Source organism: Ammodytes marinus (assembly GCF_949987685.1).
Source record: "Ammodytes marinus genome assembly, chromosome: 5".
NCBI classification, from domain to species: domain Eukaryota; kingdom Metazoa; phylum Chordata; class Actinopteri; order Uranoscopiformes; family Ammodytidae; genus Ammodytes; species Ammodytes marinus.
Window position 1 is genome coordinate 13,510,816 of NC_137234.1, and position 26,719 is coordinate 13,537,534.

General features: G+C 40.9%; 1 protein-coding gene across 1 annotated transcript; it reads left to right on the top strand.

Moving 5' to 3' along the window:
• Positions 1–4,149: 4,149 nt before the first annotated feature.
• Positions 4,150–26,268, top strand: muc2.1 (mucin 2.1; the record flags this gene model as incomplete). The annotated part of the gene is made up of 47 exons (XM_080028556.1): positions 4,150–4,225; positions 4,408–4,663; positions 4,775–4,889; positions 5,306–5,396; positions 5,490–5,623; positions 5,726–5,942; positions 6,456–6,581; positions 6,712–6,826; positions 6,925–7,075; positions 7,192–7,305; positions 7,401–7,470; positions 7,573–7,710; positions 8,137–8,301; positions 8,489–8,583; positions 8,672–8,798; positions 8,913–9,168; positions 9,299–9,351; positions 9,458–9,561; positions 9,753–9,904; positions 10,036–10,174; positions 10,823–10,933; positions 11,070–11,249; positions 11,822–12,061; positions 12,156–12,312; positions 13,064–13,195; positions 13,352–13,540; positions 14,528–16,846; positions 17,927–19,896; positions 20,002–20,326; positions 22,064–22,248; positions 22,389–22,563; positions 22,655–22,905; positions 23,012–23,195; positions 23,291–23,501; positions 23,596–23,771; positions 23,893–23,962; positions 24,049–24,149; positions 24,241–24,272; positions 24,373–24,550; positions 24,652–24,756; positions 24,851–24,891; positions 25,033–25,155; positions 25,259–25,357; positions 25,495–25,623; positions 25,706–25,745; positions 25,828–25,951; positions 26,058–26,268. 47 exons carry the CDS (start codon positions 4,150–4,152, stop codon positions 26,266–26,268), a joined length of 10,752 nt encoding a protein of 3,583 aa, XP_079884682.1.
• Positions 26,269–26,719: the final 451 nt, after the last annotated feature.

The window sequence follows — 26,719 nt, forward strand, 5'->3', positions numbered from 1 at the left end:
TCTTAAACCCTTTGTCTGTTTGCTTGTTTAAAGTTTAATTTCATTCTGTTTGTTGGGAAATGACGACAAGGATGTCAAACAGTTTTGTGTCAACATGGATAGCAAAATCTTGAATAGACCCGCCTCTAATCAAAACTTGGGGTAATTTGGCGAGTGTAAACTATCCTCCTTGAATCAATACATTATGATGTCGGGCAGGAATAACAACTCACCTACCTCATCATGCAGCTGTCCCCCAGAGGGAGTGGTTCTCAGCTCTGTTTGCCCTTGGAGGAGCTTCCATATTAGCTAGTGAAAACATCCAAAAAAAAAACTTGTTTCAAAGATATAACCACAGATAAAACAAACACATGAAACTGTTTTTCTAAGGCTGATCATGCATGATGGGACATTAAAAGTTCAACCGACCAGCTTCAGTCATTAAGTTGTACAATTGATTTGAATTAATGAGTCTGGTGGTCCTTTGGTGTTGACTTTTGTTTAAGTTTGTCCACTCTCTGATGGAGTTTTCAATCGTTAAACAGGGTTTGAACGCATGGTAGCCACACGAACGCTAAGTAATGACGTATGTTGTTCGAAAGTTGCTGCTTGAAATGATGCCAAGTCCTGTGTGTTTTAACATGACGCTGCAGGTAGAGGATGACCTTAATCAAGGATGTAGTACAGTCAGTTCAGTCGCACATCCTGTGCAATTCCTGTTTCAGATGCAATTTAGAGAATGCAGTAAACTCTTTTACAACATTTAAACAAATAATAACTTCAAGAAGTAATAAAAACTAAAAATATAAGCATTAATTTTTTAACTATAGGTTTCCTCAATGGTTGAGAGTGTCCTGAATTGATCCTTATTGCATTCATTTTTTAAGTAGGAATTATTTAAATTTATTTTCTTTTTGTTTTATATATTTTTCGACCAACATAGTTATTTAAAACAAAACCAAACAATTTGGACGCACAATTTTTCCAATAACAAGCCACAGCAACCGAAAATAACTGAACAGGAGCTTGCCGTTGATGGTCAATGCCATGATCCACAGCAGGTTGTTTAAGGGTCATCGACCAGGAACTGCAGCATTTCTTGCCAGGGACATTTATTAGATGTCGATCCCCATCTGTCTCTCCTTTCATTTCCTGTCATCTCTATATTGTATACATTAAATTAAATTAAATTAAATTAAATTAAATTAAATTAAATTAAATTAAATTAAATTAAATTAAATTAAATTAAATTAAATTAAATTAAATTAAATTAAATTAAATTAAATTAAATTAAATTAAAGCATAAAATGCCACACACAAAAAATACATATTAAACACACAAAAAAAGGCTTAAGCTCATTATCCTAATATATCACATAAACCATTAATGATCATTTGTCAAACTGTAATCACAGTCAATCTCTATTAAGGACAAACCATATTGAAACTTAAATAGTTTAATACATTTGAACCAGATACTGGCCTCTATATTATATTTTCTACTTTTTTCAAATGTGTTGTCTCTACTTTAAAGTTTATGTACACACTTTTGAATTTCTCCCCATATGGTTTTTAACTGAGTTTGTTCAGGGGCTGGGGGTGTTTTCACCTTTTAGTAGTGTATGTATTGCCGTAGTTTTGAAATGTGAATTGTTGGAGAGTGTTTGGAATGTCTTCTTGGGTGATTCAATGTTGAGAAAAAGATATGTCTGCATGTGTTCTATAAATGTATATTTAGTACCTGATTAGCGGCTTAAAATTTGGTTGCAAAGCCAGTATCACTAGTTCTTGTTAAATAAAGTTCCCAGAAAGTCCTCTTTTCAGGTGTGTTTATGTTTATTAGTATTTTACAGATGTCTTGGTACCCTTTTTTAATGTTTTTTTTTCTTACAAACTGTTGAAAACGGACCATAATAGGTAACAATGAACAACATTTCATGTCTTTTCTGTACATGGCAGAAGGTCACTGGTCACTGTAAAGAAGGCACCTGGTTGGGAGGTAAACCCGTGCTGGCCAATTGCTTCTTTAAAGTAGATCTGAAGTCAACATTTGTATAGAACACATCTCATTTACTCAAGTTATTTCCAGTAGCCTACTAACATTGTGTACATATTATAGAATAATGTTCTTACTTACTTATTTAGTTCTTATATTATATTGTTAGCCTTTATTGTTGGTTTTATCTAGTGACATTAAGCATACATTCTGACACTTGTTTTTATTCTTAATTGGAGCAACAGTAACTAAACTAATTTTTCTGATTCTGATCTCTGGCTGTGATCGAGCTACGATCAGCATACCAGCAAACAGAGACCTGTCATCTTTCAATTCCATCGCCTTGTCTGCCAGCTTGTGCTTCAAAACATTTCGTTAACTCCTTACACCTTATTCATTCTGGCCCACACACTGACTTAATTTTTGTGAATGCACTCTTCCACAAAGGCAACATTATTCTGCTGGCCAATCTCTTCTGGGCTGGATACATTGTTATGCAAATGGGGTGGCATCATAATCTTTGTGATATTACGCAGGTTTTTAATTAGTTTTCCTTTCTGCTATGTTCAACACAAGCACACAAAGTTCCAAATGCAAAAGAAATGATTGATGTGCTTCAATTGACACGTCTCATTTAGATTGATGTCCATGTAGAATAAAATGAACCCATGATGCCACATGTCGAAGTGTCCCTGGGCAATACACTTAACCCCAAGTTGCTCCCGATGAGTGTGTGTGTGTGAGAGACAAACAATGTAGTGAGATCAAAAAATCCTTAGCAACAGCCTCTGCCATCAGTGTGCGAATGTGTGTGTGAATTGAGTGAATGCGACAGACGTGTAAATCGCTTTGAGTTGTCGGTGTACGACTAGAAAAGCACCATATAAGTAGAAGTCCTTTTACCAAAGGCTCCTTCTTGTTAAAGGCCAGAGCTGGTGCTGATAGATTGATCGATCTTGAATCGTAACCTCAAACTTTTCAGCACAAGTCTATCAGCTGCTAGGCTGACGATGATCTTGTCATCTTCAGGAGGCATCTACCGCTATCAGCCATGGCAGTTGCTTCCAAGATGAGGCTCCACTCCACTCCTTAACCTGGCTGGCTTGGACCAGGCTTGTGCCACTTGAAGGTTCTGGACACTGTGGGGTAAATGTGGGCTATTTTATTGAATTGTTGTTCCTTTTTACGTTATATTTATTTTTATTTTAATGTTTTATTATTGTGTCATTAGCATGCCCAGCCTTGCAAGACACCCTTATAAACACACAGCCAGACCACAAACCAAAATGCCAGATGCTTAACAATTATAATACTAAATATAAAGATACAAAACATCCAGAAGTTTTGTCCAGGCTTTAGTAACAAAAAGGCTAACTTATAAACACTGAATGTAAACAACCAATTCATCCTGACATCATCATTGCTCCAGAATATTTCAGGATATTGAGCAAACATTTTATTTACAAAAGGTACTCTTAATTCATCATATAAGGGACAATATAAAAGAGAATTTGGTTAATTTTCCACTCCTTAATCACAGAAGTTTTTTATCATTGTAATTATTATCAAAATACAGGCTGCAATGATTACTGATAGTAAAAACGAAGTAATCTTGTGTTGACACTGAGTCTGTACAAAATTCAGTAGTCTATACCTGCTGCATATGCTGTGTCGGGTTGTTGGCCCCCGCATATCTCAGCTGACAATGGGTGTGATTGTCAAATACACAATTCTCATATTAAAATATGGCTAATAAACTTTAATATGATCATGATCTGAAATCTCTAACAGCATAGCATCCTCAAGACTGATACTGATTTCTCATTTCATCCAGATGTAACCACTTATTAAATAGTACTTTTGGAATAGAGTAGCACACTGTCAGCAAAAGTGTTTTATGGCTGCCAATTCATTGAGGAATATATGTTTGGAATCGAAGTGCAAACACATTTGCTCAATCAAAAGATAAGAGGGATGCAATAATAATTATATTGGACTTGTCAAAGGCGTCAGACATCCATTCAGCACATGTCTGCCATGTCTTGGCAATAAAGCTTCAGTTCCACCTCAGAAAGAGGATGTGAGCATAAAAGTTAGCAATCTCAATATAAAGGGCTCTCAGGTGTAGTGTGAGTATTCCCTGCATTGGTGAGCACAAGCCCACAGTGGCAACCATGAAGTTGAGTTGTTTGTGGTTGTGCTTACTAGCTTTGTCTTGTGCCAGTGTCATCGATGTCCAAGCCAGGCTGGGTAAGACTCAATGTGTTTTAGATACTGTGGAACGCTTTTCATGATGATTCAATAACTCATGATAAAATGGTTTCATCTGCTTGAATTATAGATACAAATTAATAATGTTTAGCAGTGTCTACAATATAAGTTATGGAGAACATCAACTCAAAAAGTTTTCTACACTTTAAAACCTTCCCCAGTTCGGAACCATGTCAGCAGCATCTGCAGCACATGGGGCAGAGAGCACTTCAAGACGTTTGATGGTGATGTGTACCAGTTCCCTGGTATGTGTGAATACAACCTGGTCTCTGACTGCCATGTAACCTACCAGGAGTTCTCCGTGCACATGAAGAGGAAAGAGAATGATGGAAACCCTACAATCAGTTATGTGAAGGTCACCATCAATGACCTTTCATTCCACCTCACCAAGAGCCTGGTCACTGTGAATGGTCTTCCGTAAGTGATATGCCATTAAGCCTGTGAAAGCAACTGTACTTCACTCAATTATATTGTAAAAATTATGATATATAAACAGTATATGTGAAGCATTCTCTTTTATTCCCCCAGTGTCAAAATCCCTTACTACAATGGAGGGGTGCAAGTGGAAAAAAATGCTGTTTACTTCAAGCTCCAATCGAAAGTCGGCATTGTTGTCATGTGGAATGGGGATGACGCTGTCATGGTAAAAACTTAAGATAAAGGTTTTCATCGTCTACATGGCATGATACACCAGGAAGACTTTTACAGCACATACATAGATGTCCTTAAAATATCTTGCATAAGGCACATACAATAATGTACATTATAAGGAGTGCATTGTACATAGACTATTTAGTTAAAAGCCTGTGATGAGTGTTTGTTTTTTTTACTCTGGGATTGCAGCGAATGTTGCCTTGGGTGACATGGAACAGACCAACCTCCCAGAGATGCAGTCATGTTTTTTTTATGGTTTTAGAGGCTTTCAAGGATGAAATTAACGACACAGACTGTCTTTCAGTCAACTCAAGAGTTATACTTGAAAAGCACACACAATCATATTATACTTGTTATCCAAATTGTGAAAAATCGCCCCCCCCATATGACCTTGCTGTGTTTTAGGTGGAACTGGATCCTGAATATGCTAATCGTACTTGTGGACTGTGTGGAGACTTCAATGGTGTTTCTGTCTACAATGAGTTCATTAATAATGGTATATATGGTCATTCACTGTATGTATTGATGTATTCAAACAATTATTTACTGTATCTTTGACATTTGATGATATATGAACTATCAAATGCAGATCGCAGAATAAGCTCAGTTGAGTTTGGCAACAAACACAAAGTCCATCGTCCAAACGATGATTGTGAGGACCCCTATGAAGAAGAAGACGAGTCACTGGAGGCTGTGGCTGTGCCGGAGTCATGCGAGGAGTTTGTGAGTTTATTGTTCATTTAGTATCGACATTAAGTATAATCATATACAGTATACATAATATACATATATATATGAGTAATTTTGTCCCTTCTACCATTTTAGCAAACCACCTGTGACCAGATGCTGCGTTCAGTGTCCTGGAGCTCCTGCACCAAACTGATAAACCCTGAACCTTACATCCAGGCCTGTGTGAAGGACATGTGTGGCTGCACCAACAGTGCAAATGACTTCTGTGTCTGCAGCACACTGTCAGAGTTCTCTCGACAGTGTTCCCATGCAGGAGGGCTGCCTCCCAACTGGAGGACACCTCAGTTCTGTGGTAACGTTTTTTGTTCTCTTTTCTTTTTCATTGACATCTTTATATTTCATACGGTACGGAGTGGAAACAGTACTTAAGGACTTAGAACAACTAATATTAACTGTTTTTGGGAGAGAATACACTGTGCTAATGCCTAACTTTTTTTAATGCAGCTTTATTTATTTTTTTATATATTTTTAAACACTTATTAACTGCATGAAGATAGGCTGGATACGTCTTCTACTTGTCTGTCTTACTTCACTGTGTCAATGGTCAGCATATCAGTTTTGCAGAGTCTGGCTGTCACAGAGAGCTGAAAATAAGTACTGTGTAACTGATAGGATTTAAAATGTAGAAAAACAATTAATAACTACCTAAGTGCAAATTAATTAAGCACACACACAAAAATTCTACTTTTGACACACTTAAGGAAAACAATCTAAGTTTCTACCACCCTTTATATACTATTGAATACTATAGTGATAACAATTCAGGACTACCTCTGTTTATTTAATCTGTACCGTACCTTTACAGCTAAGACGTGCCCATTCAACATGGTTTATGAAGAGAGCGGTTCCCCTTGCGTGGATACATGCACACATCTAGACACAAGTTCACTGTGTGAGGACCACAAAATGGACGGCTGCTTCTGTCCTCCTGGTTAGTGCTGTTCACACGTGCACACTAAAATTGAAATCACCTGTGTCAATTTTGATACTCTTAAAGATTATTTCAGACTTTATCTTCCTAGTCATTGCATGTTTATGTTCATGTCACGTGTCTCCTTTAGGAACTGTGTTTGATGATATTTCCATGAGAGGATGTATTGCTCAATCTGAATGTCAGTGCAAACACCACAAAATCTATAACTCGGGCGAGGTTTACCGACAGGACAGAAAAGAATGGTATGTCAAATATTTCATATTCTCAACAGGATATTTAATCTGGTCTCCTTATTTGTGTAATTTATTTTGTTAAAATGTAACTGTTTGGCTTTTTTCAGTACATGTTTTGAAGGTGTATGGGTTTGTAAGAACCTCCAAACACCTGCTACATGTGCAGTTGAAGAGGGATCACATCTAACTACCTTTGATGGGAAAGCATATACCTTCCATGGAGACTGTTATTACACCCTAGCCAAAGTGGAAAGACAGGTTAATGATCATGGCTCTGTACAATTTATTAGCAGACATGACATAATACATGTATACATATGTATTCAGATTATGAATATAATTAATTGTTATTGTGCTCACAATATTCTTTTCAGGATGATGCAAGTCCAAAATTTACCATCCTTGTTCAGCTGGTGCCATGTGCAAATCAAAAGTATGATACTTGTCTTAAGACCCTTAAAGTTCTGCTGAACAATGACAAAAACAATGTAAGTTATAGCCTGTCTGTTAAATGGAGTTTAATCATTAGTCAATTCACAATTATATATGCAACACTCTAATGGTCAATTCTGTTTTTATTCAGGTATTAATGTTCACTTCTGATGGCACAGTAAAGCAGAATATGCAGACCGTCAGTTTGCCATACCACTCAGGTGTGTCATACATCACTAAATGAAACTTTATAATGTCCTCTTTCATTCATGCCATGACATTAGAAAATTATGTGACTGTTTTTTTTTCCTCTTTGCTCAAAGGCGACATCAACATTTTCCACGCTTCATCATTTCACATCTTGCTCCAGACCAGTTTTGGGTTGCAAATTCAGATCCAGCATGTGCCGGTCATGCAAGTCTATGTCATCCTGGAACCAAGCTACAGAGCAAAGACACGAGGTAAGATTTACGTTTATCTTAACATGAAATATTGGCATCCTCAAGACGTAGGTTTGTCAGTACAGTACAGTACATTTGCATTGAGTGAGTAGTTGCTGAAGGGATTACATACAGTTGGATGAGAATGGCAACAGAAATTATGATTGTGCATGAAAGAAAAAAATTGCCATCCACAGCTGCCACAAAAGAACAAACCATAAGATGTATGTGAGAAAAAGGCTAAACCTTACCATAAAATCAATTGTTTTTTGGAAAGACATTGTTTCATACATTTAACAATGAAACACACACAATACAAAATGGTTGGGTGGGATTCCACTTCATACATCTTATTTCAGATGAATTAACCATAAACCAAATGCTATGAAATATATCAACTTCCTAAATTGAAAACACATTCCATTATGCAATATTTGGTGTCTTCAGGTTTATGTGGGAACTACAACATGGTCCTGTCTGATGACATGAAGACACCTCAGGGGATCGTGGAAGGAACTGCAGCAACATTTAGTAACTCCTGGAAGGCTAACCTCATGTGCCCAGACAGAGGGGAAAAACTTGATGACCCATGTTCCCTCAGTGTGGAAAATGGTAAAAAGCAATGGATGATTAGTACTTCTGTTTATCTACTGATTTTTGTTTGTTTATTTTCTAGATTGCTTTTCATCTTTTAGCATTTATTTTTTTTGTTAGAATGTATGTTGTGTTTAAGGCAATTAAACAGTATAACAGCATTGTAGAGATTAAAACTAAAAGGGTATTTGTTTCCCCACTTCAGAGCAGTACGCAAAATACTGGTGCGCCATGCTACGAAGTCCAAACAGCACCTTTGCCCAGTGTCATTCAGCCGTGGATCCTGATATGTACTACAAGGTAAGGCAAAACAGTGGCTTTGTCTTTCTCTCTGAATTACATTTTGATGGGACTCTGATTTTATTAAAGTGTTTAATATCTTCTGCAGCGATGTACTTATGCTAGCTGTAACTGTGAGAAGAGTGAGGCCTGCCTGTGCGCCGTCTTCTCCTCTTATGCACGAGCTTGTGCATCACAGGGAGTGTTTATGACAGACTGGCGGGAGAATGTTTGTGGTAAGGATTACTTTCCTTATATTGTGTTGAAGTTGAGCTATAATTTAATATTTCCTGTCATTAGTTAGTCATAAAACTATTTAAGTAACTGACCTCACATTTTGCACAAAATAGATAAATACACACGGAGCTGCCCAGCTTCTCAGACCTTCTCTTACAAGCATCAGAGATGCCAGTTGACTTGCAGATCACTGGGCTCAAAGCAGCAGAGCTGCACTTCGGACTTCTTGCCTGTTGATGGTTGCTCCTGTGCTGAGGGTCTCTACCTAAATGAGAATGGAATCTGTGTTCCCATGGCAAAATGTCCCTGCTACCATGACGAAGTCTACATCAAGTCAGGAAAGTCCATCAACATCAGAGATGAACACTGGTGAGTCAGACTAAGGATTATGTATGATTATTTTGCCAGATGTATATAAGTGTTACATAAACTGTTATGTTTAATTGTTATGGTATAAGTCCCTTTTGTTGCATCTTATATCTCTGGTGTCTTTTTTTAGTGTTTGCACCAATGGAATGCTTCATTGCCATTCATGGAGGGCCCGCTCATCAAGTATATATATTTTTGTTTATTGTTCATTGTTTATTTATTTATTTTACACTAACACAAACATTCGATTGATGCAATATAAATTAAATTATTTCTACTTCTGTTACAGGATGCCGCTTTCCAAAAGTGTTCTTTAACTGCTCCACTGCAGGCACAGGAGAACTTGGAGAGCAGTGTGCTCGGACTTGTTTAAATCTGGACAGCGATGCTTGTGTGAGCTTTTTTGTCTGCTGTGTCCAAATTGACCTCCTAGTCTCAAATAACTGGATCTAATATTTACAGTATGCTACATTGAAGATGTCAAGCACTGTGTTTAGTTGCACAAGTCTCTACATGTGTACAATACTCAAAGTATCAGTAATGTTTTCTATATTTCAATCAATGTAATGTTTAAATCTTCCCAGGATTCCACAGAGTGTGAATCTGGCTGTCAGTGTCCAGTTGGCCTCATTGATGATGGCAAAGGTTCATGTGTAAAAGAAAGTGAATGTCCCTGTCAACATGATGGGCGTCTGTATGCCCCAGGAACAAAAATCCCTCTTCAGTGCAATACTTGGTATGACCTTGTTTTTATCAGACGTATCATATTGTATAGTAACACACAAATATTATCATATTTGCCAGCATGCTTCACCTAATAGCAGTATTCACTGTGTGATTTATAACAATTTTTTTTTATACATCTAGTACCTGCAAAAGTGGAAACTGGGAATGCACAGAGAAAAAATGTCCAGGAACTTGCAGTATCTATGGGAGTGGTCACTACAGTACATTTGATCAGCGCACATATGGGTTTCAAGGACATTGTTCTTATGTTGCTGTTAAGGTAAACAAAGCATGTCAAAATCATCCAAATGAAAGGCTGTGTCTTATCACACCCCTTGTTTTTCCATTCACTACTGCTTATACAGTGTAAGAGAGAATTAATAGTTTACTCAGTGAGCAGTCATATGAGATTTTGCCCGATAAGACCTACTCATCATTTTGTGTAATCACTGAAAGCTGTAGAGTCCCACAACTGTAACTTTTCGCCACAAATAGGCCTACTTCCTTTTGTTTTATTGAGGTGTTATATTTTGGGGGCACTGTGTAATTATATTTAAACATTAAGAATTCAGACCCTCAAATAAAATGGGGGACTGACAGTAAATATAGTGCAGTATATAGTAAATAGGGATTGATTTTGGATACACCCAAAAGTTAACTTATTATATTCTCTCAGGCTTCATTTCAGAAATTCATAGCTATTATATTTATAAATATTTTACTTATTGCTAATGTTAACAGTAGAGTTAAAAGACATTTTGATGCTTGCCTCAACTTTGGCAAGCATAACACTTGACCTTTACCCTTTTACTTCAATCTTGAATTATCGTTGACAATTGAAAGCCAAGCTGGAGTTTGATTTGACCAATGGTCTCTGTCTAATATAAAGCAAATATGCAAACATTTAAATTAATCCCTCTCTTTTAAGAACAAATGTGGCAATGAAACAGTACAGGACAACTTCAGCGTTATCACAGAAAATGTGCCATGTGGATCTACTGGCACCACATGCTCCAAAACTGTCAGAATCCAACTGGGGGTAAGATCTCATACCAACACCTGATATGTGAACTGTGAACCTTAAACATTGATCTCAAATATATAGATATGTTCATAAACTAAACTGCATCTTTGAAATTACAATGATCGCAACAGAAATCTCCTTAACATTACAGCGAATGGAAATCAAACTATCAAAGGGTAAATATGAAGAGGAGGAACTGGCACATGGCAAGAAGATTCCGTACAGAATAAGGAAGGTTGGCTTTCATCTGGTCATAGAATCTGCCATGGGTCTGGCCGTGATTTGGGATCATAAAACAACAGTTCGCATCCTCCTGGAACCGCAGCACAGCGTGAGTCACACAAATTATTTTAGTGATGAAATCTTATACAGTAAGGGCCAGATCCACTTTGAATGGATTGTGGACATTTCATTAAGACGATCGGCCAGGATTTAATGTTGATGAATGTTATATAATCTGCTTCACATCCAAACAGGTTCTTTACAGATCCCAGGTTTATACTTATACTTTGTGCTGGATTTTGAATATTCTCTCATTTACATGCATGCAAATGGGACAGACGCACCCAGGTGCTGTCAGGGCAATTTGAGAGCATTTTTTTGCATGCATTTCTCCCTTTGCGTGTGCTCTGTGGATAGATCCTTTTGCACAGGTTTAGCAGCTGTAAAAGCAGCGCAATCCTTTAGTGAATCTGGCCCTTAGACTTTAAAACTACATTTCTAATATAGTGTGCTTTTTTCTCTGTACTCATCATCCCTCCTCTATTGCTCCCCCCTGAGGTTTCCTGCATTTGTAAACACTTGTCAAACTACTTGAGGCTAATCTGTTATTTGTGTTTACTTATTGGACTATATAAATAAATCGATATACAGTAACTTGACTTCTCTTTCATGGCTGTACAGGGAAAGGTATGCGGCCTGTGTGGAGATTTTGATGGTGAAGGACAGGATGACTTCACCACCCATGGACAACTGACAGTGAGCAATGTGTTAGATTTTGCAAACAGCTGGAAAGTTTCAAGCAGCTGCCCAGATGCAGAAATGAATGTTGACTCTTGTGAAGCAAGACCCAATCGCCATCACTGGGCAAAAATGATGTGTAGCATTATAACGGGAGATACATTCAAAGACTGCCACAATAAGGTAATGATAGGTTTGATTAAACTGTTTTCAAAGTTGTATGCTTGTAAACATTGAACACTTTAAAAATCTATAATTTATGTTGATAACTAAACAGGTAGATCCCCGTCCATTTCATGAAAACTGTGTAAAAGACTCATGCTCCTGCGACTCTGGAGGAGACTGTGAATGTTTCTGTACGGCAGTAGCAGCTTATGCTCAAGCTTGTAATGAGGCTGATGTCTGTGTTGCATGGAGAACTCCAGAAATCTGTCGTAAGTAAACTATTTATTCTCAGATTAAAACTGAGTTTTTTTCTCTGGCCCAAAATTATGTAATCAGATCACAACATTCTGAAGGCTCTAGCAGTTAGAATCTTAGAGATGAATATGTGTATGATGTACTGTATGTGTGTACGGTGTGCTATTATTTTCTTTTCAAACACTCAAATGAGGTATGTAGATAGATACATTTAGTTGTTTTAAAATTAAGTGGATTATGGTCTTAAAAAGTTATTTTCTTTTTCAATTGGCTTGAGATTTGTTATTCAACGGTAGCATTTCCCTTTATTATAATCTATAATAGTCATTGGAATGAGTGCATTTCTAGCTAAATAAAACGCTATTCTCATGCCATAAACACTCTCTCTAGCGGTGGTATAATGAGGTGACACACTGTACTGTTTGGCTGGGTCAAAAACGAGTTCATGAATTACTAACCCACATCCATAAATAACCAAAAGGTATTGGGGCAGAACTTCCGAAAGAGGTTGAGGAATTTTTCTCTTTAAATCAAAGTTTCCATCCGAGGGCGAAGGCCAATTTTCCATTTTGTTTGATGCTACATTTTCCCCACCGGGTGGGCCAATTTAGAGCACGATAAGATTCACACGTGCTGTGAAATGTTTGATGAAAGGTGTCTCCAATAAGTAATGCATGAATATATCATCTGGCGTTCACTCTTACTGACTGACACATCAACATGTGCTTTATTGAAAACATTTTATACCTTGTGTCTTTTTCCTAGCTGTTTTTTGTGATTACTACAACAACAGAACAGATGATTGCATGTGGCACTACAGCCCTTGTCACACACCTTGTTTCAAGACCTGTTTGAATCCACATGATAATTGTAGCAAACCTTTACCCAACCTTGAAGGTAAGATGATAACTCACAATGTCTCACCTTACCTCTGATTAATGTGTAAGTTAAAATATTAAATGTTAAACTGATCAGAGATGATAATAAAAAATTGTAATAAACAATGCTCATACTGTCAAAAAATTAATATATGATGTGTTGGGATGTGTACAGGTTGTTACCCTATATGCCCAGAAGATAAGCCCATATTTGATGAGGAGACCCAAATGTGTGTGGAGGAATGTGCAGGTTGCTTTTTCAACGGGACTAGATATGAAGAGGAGGAAGTTATATACAATGTGACTGACAAAATGGGAATGTGCTATTACGCAATCTGCAGGAATTCAACTGTGATAATGGGAAGTATACCCTGTTCCACTACTACTGTCCCACCCTCAACAACAACCACGATGTCCACCATTACACCAGAAACAACACCAACTGAACCACCCACTACAACTGCTGGGCCAAGCACAACAACAAAGTATACAACCCTACCAACTGAACCTCCCACTACCACTGCAGGGCCAACCACAAAGTCAACAACCCTACCAACTCAACCTCCCACTACCACTGCTGGGACAACTACAACAACAAAGTCAACAACCCTACCAACTCAACCTCCCACTACCACTGCTGGGACAACTACAACAACAAAGTCTACAACCTTACCAACTGAACCAACTGCTGGGCCAAGCACAACAACAAAGTATACAACCCTACCAACTGAACCACCCACTACAACCTACACACCAGCTGAAACCCCTAGTACAACAAAATCAACAAACCCAACCACAACTTTGCCTCCATTCACTACTCCGTGTTTTCCAGAATGTGAGTGGTCAGATTGGTATGATGTACATGACCCACGAGAGGACAAAAGTGACTTGGAAACATATGAGAACATCATAAATAGTGGTAAACAAATATGTGAAAATCGCAAAGAAATTGAATGTAGATCAACGACTAGTCCTGACACACCCTTCAATGACTTTGTGAGTGCAACTGGCCAAGTTGTTACTTGTGATTTGGACTATGGTTTAATATGTAGACAGGAGAACCAAGTAAGACCTCCACGAAAGTGCTTTAACTATAAGATCAGAGTATGTTGTGATGTGTGCCATTCAACTGCATCAACAACACCAACACCAACTGAACCTCCCACGACCACTGCAGGGCCAACCACAACAACACAGTCTACAACCTTACCAACTGAACCTCCCACTACAACTGCAGGGACAACCACAAAGTCTACAACCCTACCAACTCCACCTCCCACGACCACTGCTGGGCCAACTATAACAACAAAGTCTACAACCCTACCAACTGAACCTCCCACTACCACTGCAGGGCCAACGACAAAATCTACAACCCTACCAACTGAACCTCCCACTACAACTGCAGGGCCAACCACAACAACAATGTCCACCACCACACCAACTGAACCTCCCACTACAACTGCAGGGCCAACTACAACAACAATGTCCACAACCACACCAACTGAACCTCCCACTACCACTCCAGTGCCAACCACAAAGTCTACAACCCTACCAACTGAACCTCCCACTACAACTGCTGGGCCAACTACAACAACAATGTCCACAACCCTACCAACTGAACCTCCCACTACCACTCCAGTGCTAACCACAACAACAAAGTCTACAACCACACCAACTGAACCTCCCACAACCACTGCAGGGCCAACCACAACAACACAGTCTACAACCTTACCAACTGAACCTCCCACTACAACTGCAGGGACAACCACAAAGTATACAACCCTATCAACTGAACCACCCACTACAACTGCAGGGCCAACTTCAACAACAATGTCCACAAACACACCAACTGAACCTCCCACTACCACTCCAGTGCCAACCACAACAACAAAGTCTACAACCCTATCAACTGAACCTCCCACTACCACTCCAGTGCCAACCACAACAACAAAGTCGACAACCTTACCAACTAAACCTCCCACTACCACTGCAGGGCCAACCACACAGTCTACAACCCTACCAACTGAACCTCCCACTACAACTTTAGGACCAACGACAAAATCTACAACACTACCAACTGAACCTCCCATTACCACTGCTGGGCCAACTACAACAACAAAGTCTACAACTAAACCAACTGAACCTCCCACTACCACTGCAGGGCCAACCACAAGGTCTACAACAACACCAGTTGAAACCCCTGGTACAACTCCGTGTTTTCCAGAATGTGAGTGGTCAGATTGGTATGATGTGCATGACCCACGAGAGGACAAAAGTGACTTGGAAACTTATGAGAACATCATAAATAGTGGAAAACAAATATGCGAAAATCGCAAAGAAATTGAATGTAGATCAACGGCTAATCCTGACCAACCCTTCGATGACTTTGTGAGTGCAACTGGCCAAGTTGTTACTTGTGATTTGGACTATGGTTTAATATGTAGACAGGAGAGCCAAGTAAGACCTCCACGAAAGTGCTTTAACTATAAGATCAGAGTATGTTGTGATGTGTGTCATTCAACCACAACAACAACACCTACAACTAAGGAGCCGACCACGACCACACAATCTACAACCTTACCAACTTTGCCTCCCCATACAACTGCAGGGCCAACCACAATGTTTACAACCCTACCAACTGAACCATCCACTACAACTGAAGGGCCAACCACAAAGTCTACAACCCTACCAACTCCACCTCCCACGACCACTGCTGGGCCAACTATAACAACAAAGTCTACAACCCTACCAACTGAACCTCCCACTACCACTGCAGGGCCAACGACAAAATCTACAACCCTACCAACTGAACCTCCCACTACAACTGCAGGGCCAACCACAACAACAATGTCCACCACCACACCAACTGAACCTCCCACTACAACTGCAGGGCCAACTACAACAACAATGTCCACAACCAAACCAACTGAACCTCCCACTACCACTCCAGTGCCAACCACAAAGTCTACAACCCTACCAACTGAACCTCCCACTACAACTGCAGAGACAACCACAAAGTCTACAACCCTACCAACTGAACCTCCCACTACCACTCCAGTGCCAACCACAACAACAAAGTCTACAACCTTACCAACTAAACCTCCCACTACAACTGCAGGGCCAACCACAATGTTTACAACCCTACCAACTGAACCATCCACTACAACTGAAGGGCCAACCACAAAGTCTACAACCCTACCAACTCCACCTCCCACGACCACTGCTGGGCCAACTACAACAACAAAGTCTACAACCCTACCAACTGAACCTCCCACTACCACTGCAGGGCCAACGACAAAATCTACAACCCTACCGACTGAACCTCCCACTACAACTGCAGGGCCAACCACAACAACAATGTCCACCACCACACCAACTGAACCTCCCACTACAACTGCAGGGCCAACTACAACAACAATGTCCACAACCACACCAACTGAACCTCCCACTACCACTCCAGTGCCAACCACAAAGTCTACAACCCTACCAACTGAACCTCCCACTACAACTGCAGGGACAACCACAAAGTCTACAACCCTACCAACTGAACCTCCCACTACCACTGCTGGGCCAACTACAACAACAAAGTCTACAACTAAACCAACTGAACCTCCCACTACCACTGCAGGGCCAACCACAAGGTCTACAACAACACCAGTTGAAACCCCTGGTACAACTCCGTGTTTTCCAGAATGTGAGTGGTCAGATTGGTATGATGTGCATGACCCACGAGAGGACAAAAGTGACTTGGAAACTTATGAGAACATCATAAATAGTGGAAAACAAATATGCGAAAATCGCAAAGAAATTGAATGTAGATCAACGGCTAATCCTGACCAACCCTTCGATGACTTTGTGAGTGCAACTGGCCAAGTTGTTACTTGTGATTTGGACTATGGTTTAATATGTAGACAGGAGAGCCAAGTAAGACCTCCACGAAAGTGCTTTAACTATAAGATCAGAGTATGTTGTGATGTGTGTCATTCAATCACAACAACACCTACAACTAAGGAGCCGACCACGACCACACAATCTACAACCTTACCAACTTTGCCTCCCCATACAACTGCAGGGCCAACCACAATGTTTACAACCCTACCAACTGAACCATCCACTACAACTGAAGGGCCAACCACAAAGTCTACAACCCTACCAACTCCACCTCCCACGACCACTGCTGGGCCAACTATAACAACAAAGTCTACAACCCTACCAACTGAACCTCCCACTACCACTGCAGGGCCAACGACAAAATCTACAACCCTACCAACTGAACCTCCCACTACAACTGCAGGGCCAACCACAACAACAATGTCCACCACCACACCAACTGAACCTCCCACTACAACTGCAGGGCCAACTACAACAACAATGTCCACAACCACACCAACTGAACCTCCCACTACCACTCCAGTGCCAACCACAAAGTCTACAACCCTACCAACTGAACCTCCCACTACAACTGCAGAGACAACCACAAAGTCTACAACCCTACCAACTGAACCTCCCACTACCACTCCAGTGCCAACCACAACAACAAAGTCTACAACCTTACCAACTAAACCTCCCACTACAACTGCAGGGCCAACCACAATGTTTACAACCCTACCAACTGAACCATCCACTACAACTGAAGGGCCAACCACAAAGTCTACAACCCTACCAACTCCACCTCCCACGACCACTGCTGGGCCAACTACAACAACAAAGTCTACAACCCTACTAACTGAACCTCCCACTACCACTGCAGGGCCAACGACAAAATCTACAACCCTACCAACTGAACCTCCCACTACAACTGCAGGGCCAACCACAACAACAATGTCCACCACCACACCAACTGAACCTCCCACTACAACTGCAGGGCCAACTACAACAACAATGTCCACAACCACACCAACTGAACCTCCCACTACCACTCCAGTGCCAACCACAAAGTCTACAACCCTACCAACTGAACCTCCCACTACAACTGCAGGGACAACCACAAAGTCTACAACCCTACCAACTGAACCTCCCACTACCACTCCAGTGCCAACCACAACAACAAAGTCTACAACCTTACCAACTAAACCTCCCACTACCACTGCAGGGCCAACCACAAAAACAAAGTCTACAACTACACCAACTGAACCTCCAACTACAACTGCAGGGACAACCACAAAGTCTACAACCCTACCAACTGAACCTCCCACTACCACTCCAGTGCCAACCACAACAACAAAGTATACAACCCTACCAACTGAACCTCCCACTACAACTGCAGGGACAACCACACAGTCTACAACCCTACCAACTGAACCTCCCACTACAACTTTAGGACCAACGACAAAATCTACAACACTACCAACTGAACCTCCCACTACCACTGCTGGGCCAACTACAACAACAAAGTCTACAACTAAACCAACTGAACCTCCCACTACCACTGCAGGGCCAACCACAAGGTCTACAACAACACCAGTTGAAACCCCTGGTACAACTCCGTGTTTTCCAGAATGTGAGTGGTCAGATTGGTATGATGTGCATGACCCACGAGAGGACAAAAGTGACTTGGAAACTTATGAGAACATCATAAATAGTGGAAAACAAATATGCGAAAATCGCAAAGAAATTGAATGTAGATCAACGGCTAATCCTGACCAACCCTTCGATGACTTTGTGAGTGCAACTGGCCAAGTTGTTACTTGTGATTTGGACTATGGTTTAATATGTAGACAGGAGAGCCAAGTAAGACCTCCACGAAAGTGCTTTAACTATAAGATCAGAGTATGTTGTGATGTGTGTCATTCAACCACAACAACAACACCTACAACTAAGGAGCCGACCACGACCACACAATCTACAACCTTACCAACTTTGCCTCCCCATACAACTGAAGGGCCAACCACAAAGTCTACAACCCTACCAACTCCACCTCCCACGACCACTGCTGGGCCAACTATAACAACAAAGTCTACAACCCTACCAACTGAACCTCCCACTACCACTGCAGGGCCAACGACAAAATCTACAACCCTACCAACTGAACCTCCCACTACAACTGCAGGGCCAACCACAACAACAATGTCCACCACCACACCAACTGAACCTCCCACTACAACTGCAGGGCCAACTAAAACAACAAAGTCCACAACCACACCAACTGAACCTCCCACGACCACTGCAGGGCCAACCACAACAACACAGTCTACAACCTTACCAACTTTGCCTCCCCATACAACTTTAGGACCAACGACAAAATCTACAACCCTACCAACTGAACCTCCAACTACACCTGCAGGGCCAACTACAACAACAAAGTCCACAACCACGCCAACTGAACCTATCACTACCACTTCAGGGCCAACCACAAAGTCTACAACCTTACCAACTGAACCTCCCACTACCACTGCAGGGCCAACCATAAAGTCTACAACCACACCAACTGAACCTCCCACTACAACTGCAGGGCCAACCACAAAGTCTACAACCCTACCAACTGAACCTCCCACTACAACTGCACGGCCAACTACAACAACAATGTCCACAACCACACCAACTGAACCACCTACTACAACTGCAGAGCCAACCACAAAGTCTACAACCCTACCAATTGAACCTCCCACTACCACTCCAGTGCCAACCACAACCACACCAACTGAACCTCCCACTACAACTGCAGGGCCAACTAAAACAACAAAGTCCACAACCACACCAACTGAACCTCCCACTACAACTGCAGGGCCAACCACAAAGTCTACAACCCTACCAACTGAACCTCCCACTACAACTTTAGGACCAACGACAAAATCTACAACCCTACCAACTGAACCTCCAACTACAACTGCAGGGCCAACTACAACAACAAAGTCCACAACCACGCCAACTGAACCTACCACTACCACTTCAGGGCCAACCACAAAGTCTACAACCTTACCAACTGAACCTCCCACTACCACTGCAGGGCCAACCATAAAGTCTACAACCACACCAACTGAACCTCCCACTACAACTGCAGGGCCAACTAAAACAACAAAGTCCACAACCACACCAACTGAACCTCCCACTACAACTACAGGGCCAACTAAAACAACCAAGTCCACAACCACACCAACTGAACCTCCCACGACCACTGCAGGGCCAACAACAACACAGTCTACAACCCTACCAACTGAACATCCCACTACAACTTTAGGACCAACGACAAAATCTACAACCCTACCAACTGAACCTCCAACTACAACTGCAGGGCCAACTACAACAACAAAGTCCACAACCATGCCAACTGAACCTACCACTACCACTTCAGGGCCAACCACAAAGTCTACAACCTTACCAACTGAACCTCCCACTACCACTGCAGGGCCAACCATAAAGTCTACAACCACACCAACTGAACCTCCCACTACAACCGCACGGCCAACTACAACAACAATGTCCACAACCACACCAACTGAACCTCCCACTACAACTGCAGGGCCAACCACAACAACAATGTCCACCACCACACCAACTGAACCTCCCACTACCACTGCAGGGCCAACCATAAAGTCTACAACCACACCAACTGAACCTCCCACTACAACTGCAGGGCCAACCACAAAGTCTACAACCCTACCAACTGAACCTCCCACTACAACTTTAGGACCAACGACAAAATCTACAACCCTACCAACTGAACCTCCAACTACAACTGCAGGGCCAACTATAACAACAAAGTCCACAACCACGCCAACTGAACCTACCACTACCACTTCAGGGCCAACCATAAAGTCTACAACCTTACCAACTGAACCTCCCACTACCACTGCAGGGCCAACCATAAAGTCTACAACCACACCAACTGAACCTCCCACTACAACCGCACGGCCAACTACAACAACAATGTCCACAACCACACCAACTGAACCACCTACTACAACAGCAGGGCCAACCGCAAAGTCTACAACCCTACCAACTGAACCTCCCACTACCACTCCAGTGCCAACCACAACAACAAAGTCTACAACCTTACCAACTGAACCTCCCACTACCACTGCAGTGCCAACTACAACAACAAAGTATACAACTACACCAACTGAACCTCCCACGACCACTGCAGGGCCAACCACAACCACAAAGTCTACAACCCTACCAACTGAACCTCCAACTACAACTACAACTGCAGGGCCAACTACAACAACAAAGTCCACAACCACGCCAACTGAACCTCCCACTGCCACTTCAGGGCCAACCACAACCACAAAGTCTACAACCCTACCAACTGAACCTCCCACGACCACTGCAGGGCCAACCACGACCACACAATCTACAACCCTACCAACAGAACCTCCCACTACCACTGCGGGGCCAACAACAACAACAGAAAAGTCTACAACCACATCAACTAAACCTCCCACTTCAACTATATGGCCAACTCCTGCCTTCACCACTTCAACAACATTTGAAACACCTGTCACTGGTCCTCCACTAACACCTGACTCCTCAATCAAAAACACTACAACCCCATCGACTGAACCTCCCAGTTCAACTGCAAGGCCAACCACAACCACACAGTCTACAACCTTACCAACTGAACCTCCCACTACAACGGCAGAGCCAACTACAAAGTCTACAACCCTACCAACTGAACCTCCCACTACAACTGTAGGACCAACAACAACCACAAAATCTACAACCCCACCGATTGAACCTCCTTTTACAACTGAAGCTACACTTTCAACAAAAACCACGCAGAGTACCACTACAGAATGCTACTGCATAGTTAATGGAAAGCATTATGAGCCAGGTAAGGAAGTAAATACAATAGTTATGTCTTTGAACAGTGACAAGCACTATGAAGTCCCAACTTCTTTTCAAGGTTTACTGCTGTTTAATTTACCACTCATCTTTTTTTTGTCTTCAGGTGAGGTAATATTTGACATGGTAGACATTGGATCCGGTATATGTTTTACCATGATATGTTCTGATATTTGTGAGCTTCGCAACACAACCGAAATTTGTCCGACTTCGAGTACTCCAATACCTTCAACCACTTCCATGCCTTATACTACACCTTTGGTACCTACCTGCCCTGACTGGGATGTTGCAGTAAGACCCTTTATGTTTATAGAAAGTTGAAATATACAAAATGTTATGTTATACTTTGAGAATTTTTGATAACATTTCAAATGTGTACATTAAAAATAAATGATTGAGGTATTTCTCCAATTTTATCCCCTTTACATTAGCAAAATGAGACTTTCCTTTTGTGCAACTGCACCATGGCCCGATGCATTGAGAACAATACAATTGAAATAGTTCCATATGAATGTCCTCCCCTTGAGAACATCACTTGTACGAATGGAAAGAAACCAGTGCTTGTGTATGATGAGTATCACTGCTGCCAACATTATGCTTGTGACTGTAAGCCATTCTGTTGATATTTCTTGATATATTTATATGCTTCTCTTAAATAATCTTTAGATACTGAACTTACATTATGTTTCCTCTTCAGGTGTTTGTGAAGGTTGGGGAGATCCTCATTATGTCACATTTGATGGACTTTACTACAGCTACCAAGGAAACTGTACTTACGTCTTGATGGAAGAGATTTTACCAAAACATAATTTGAAGATTTTTATTGACAATGTGTTTTGTGATCCAACTGAAGATGTTTCTTGTCCGAGATTGATAATTATATCATACGGATCAATAGTTGTCACACTCATGAATCATAACCTTGACCTTGGAGCAGCTGAGTTAGAGGTATATTCGTGCATATGAAGGCTTTTTTAATATACATTCTGAAATAATAATAATTTTTTTTCTGTGTTTAATTGTGTCATATAGTGTATTTTCTTATTCCCCGTAGGCACAACAAGATGGATTACGTTTAAAACTACCCTATTCACAACAAGGTGTTAAAATCATGGACTCTGGCATTTCCTTGATTTTGGAGATTCCTCGTCTAAAAGTTGTCGTTACATTTGGAATAACTGGCTTTAGCGTAACCCTACCATATCAATACTTTGGTAGTAATACACAGGGTCATTGTGGTGAGAACAACTCTCTCTCTCTCCAGCGGCCATATTGGTAAATTATCTGTTTGATTTAGACTGTATTACTAACTGTTTTATTATTCTACTCTCAGGAACATGCAATAACAATCAGAATGATGATTGCATGTTGCCAGGAGGCCAGCTGGTGGAAAGCTGTGCTGTGATGGCTGACTTTTGGCCTGCCAAACACATTTACCAACCAAACTGCCAGATACCACCCGTACTGCCCACCAATGTACCTGAACCTCCACCAACCCTTACTCCGTGCAAGCCGGACTCTATATGTGACCTGCTTAAGAGCAGGTAGACATTTTGTAATCCAGTGTAGTACTTTACAGTCATCCACATAACCAACTATAAAACACAACAACTTTTTAATTTGTGTTTATTGGCACAGTCTATTTGCAGAGTGCCATCCCATTGTCTCACCTGACAATTTCTACCAAGGCTGTGTTTTTGATGGCTGCCATGTTTCCAACCCAGCAGTGGAGTGCACAAGTTTGCAGACTTATGCTGCTGCCTGTGCTCAGGCTGGAGTTTGCCTGCACTGGAGGAACCACACCACACTGTGTTGTAAGCAACCCCTAATTGTTGGGATCAATGGAATCAGGGTCTATCTAGCACACATTGAACAACCTACTGCACATTTTACATCATATAGTACGCAAACAGTGTGTTTTTTCTATACTAACAGCGAGTGACTGCCCATCAAACAAAGTATACAAGCCATGTGGTCCTGCAGAACAGCCCACTTGTGAAGACAAGTAAGTTTCACTGAAAACAGACTGATTTAATTGTGCAGTTCATTGTGCACATCGGCATTGTAATCTAACATTATTCAAAAATACAGTCCCAATGAAGAAACCATGGAATACATTACTGAAGGCTGCTTTTGTCCTGATGGAATGAAACTCTTCAACAAACAGTCCGGCATATGTGTTAATAAGTGCGGTAAGTGTGGTGTATATCTTCAAGTATTTTCATTGAACTCAATATATATTATCAATCATGAAGTTCTATGGGATTGCTCATTTGCCAACAGGATGTCTTGATCCTGAGGGCATTCCGCGTGAGGTGAGCAAAGTCTTCTTATTAATGCCCAGCTATAATATACTCACACATGTTGTTTACTTGCAAGAGACAATGAATTCCCTAATGTGGTTTATTCTTATAGTTTAATGAGAGGTTTGAGTACAAATGCCAAAACTGCATCTGTGAAGAGTCCACTAAGACCGTGACATGCAAGCCTAAGGTTTGCCCAGCACCACCTCTAACAAACTGCACTGCTCCTGGGTATGTCCTTGTCACCCAAAGTAATCCATCAGACCTGTGCTGTCCTGCCTTTGTTTGCGGTAAAAATGCACATTTTTCTTCCAGAGTTTTCCGAAATGCTATACAGTGATCATGATTCTTGAGGTTGTCTCTTAAGTCTTATCTCATCTCATTTCCAAAGAATGTCACAGCAACACTTGCCCATCTAGCAACATGAACTGTCCGGTTGGATATATGCCATTTGTCAGTGTTCCTGAGGGAAAATGCTGTCCAGAACATACATGTGGTGAGCTCATTAATTGAACGTTTGAATTTATAAAAAAACATTATGACATTAGGGACACTTACCTTATTTCCATTGTCTTATTATTTTTCCTTAGTGCCCAAAAGAGTTTGTGTCCACAAGGACATTGAATACCAGGTAAATAAGAAAGGGAAATTTAAGAATGATTTGTCACATTATTTCTATATCAATTGTGTCATTAAATGATTTTCTGCTGCACTGCTACAGTTCTGTATGACTAAAACACAACTATGAATATATCTGTTCTTTATTTAATAGCCTGAATCTTCAGTTCCTGGGCCTCTTTGTCAGGATTGTACCTGTACAAATGCAGTAGACCCCAAATCCGGTCTACTCAAGATATCTTGTGAGTTTCAGATATGTCAAGAAAAATGTGAGATGGTAAGTGAACCTTCACCCATTAGACTCATACTGTACAAACAATGCATACTATACAATGTAACTTGTAAAACTGGACGTCAACTTAACTCCCCCTTCTTCTCAGGGATATGAATATGTGGAAACTGATACAGATATTTGCTGTGGGAAGTGTGTACAGACACACTGTGTCTTCAATAGTACTGGTAGCAAGCAGCTCTTGATGGTAAGTTGGATCATCTCTGTTGGCTGTGACTTCCCATGTTCGTGTTTCATAGCCTATGGCAATACAGCATTTTGATTTATGTGTGAATTTTTATGTTTGTGTGTGTGTGTATGTTCCTTCATCTCATTGCTCTTCAGCAAGGAGAATCTTGGTCACCGACTGGGAATGAGTGTGAGCATTACAACTGTGTTAAGATCGGTGAGACTTTAACAATGACCAGTTCACACATTGTGTGCCCGCCGTTCCAGAAGAGCAACTGCCAACCTGTAAGTACCACTCTCAACAAATACATCTGTTTTTACTGTATTTCATAGGAACTCTGTTAATATTTTGTATTTTCTTTTTTAGGACACAATTCAGACTGCCGCCAATGGCTGTTGTAAAATTTGTGAGTATGACATTTTTTTTCAAACTTTTGGGTAGAAGGTACTTTAATAAACACAGACTAATCTTGTGTTTCTTTTGAAAAGGTGTGGAGAGGGAGAAGGCTTGCAAGACAATACCCATGAAAACCCAAGTTGAGCACAAGAGCTGTCAGTCTAACCAGGAGGTAGATATGCCATATTGTGAAGGATCCTGCAACACTTTCACCAAGTAAGACAATTATTACAAATTTTTCCCATTCTAAACCCATTATAATTTGAAAATGTATATATGTTTTTAATGTATATAAATGAATCCTGTACTCTCCTGCCTTCAGGTACTCTGCAGCAGCAGCTGCTATGCAGCATTCTTGCTCCTGCTGTAAGGAGACACGCTCCAGCAATCGCACTGTTGACTTGCATTGCCTGAATGGAGATGTTGTTCCCTACACATATATCTATGTCGAGGAGTGCAGCTGTAGCCACACTGACTGCACCAAAGCTGCTGGACTAACTGCTAGAAGGAGGCGAAGCTTCACACTGGTGTAATAAAAAAAATATGACACACATTTATGAATGTGGGATGTAAAAGTTGATTCCCAAACTGTCTTAACAATCATCACATCTCTTACAAGATAATTGCCATTGTAAAGAGAGTATTTGTCAATGATCAAATAAAAATGAACCTCTGTTTGTGTCTCATATCTTCTATTGTCCTGATTCAACTTTAATTGTCTGCTTATTCAGTCTTTGACATGTCAGGGAATTGTCCTTTAGCATATTGTTATTTAGTTAAGGAGAAGCAGCAAAATGTTGGCATTAGCTGTCAGAAAAGTCCCCCTTCAAAAGCAATGAGTCCCATACAGCTTTCAGATCATCAAATCCCTGTATTGTGCTGTAGACTGCTTTTCTCAGTGACACTAGACTACTGTCAGGGCACATGTAATCAAATTCAATAAATGTCCAACTAGAATGATTGTTTTTCGTATTTACCCCAATA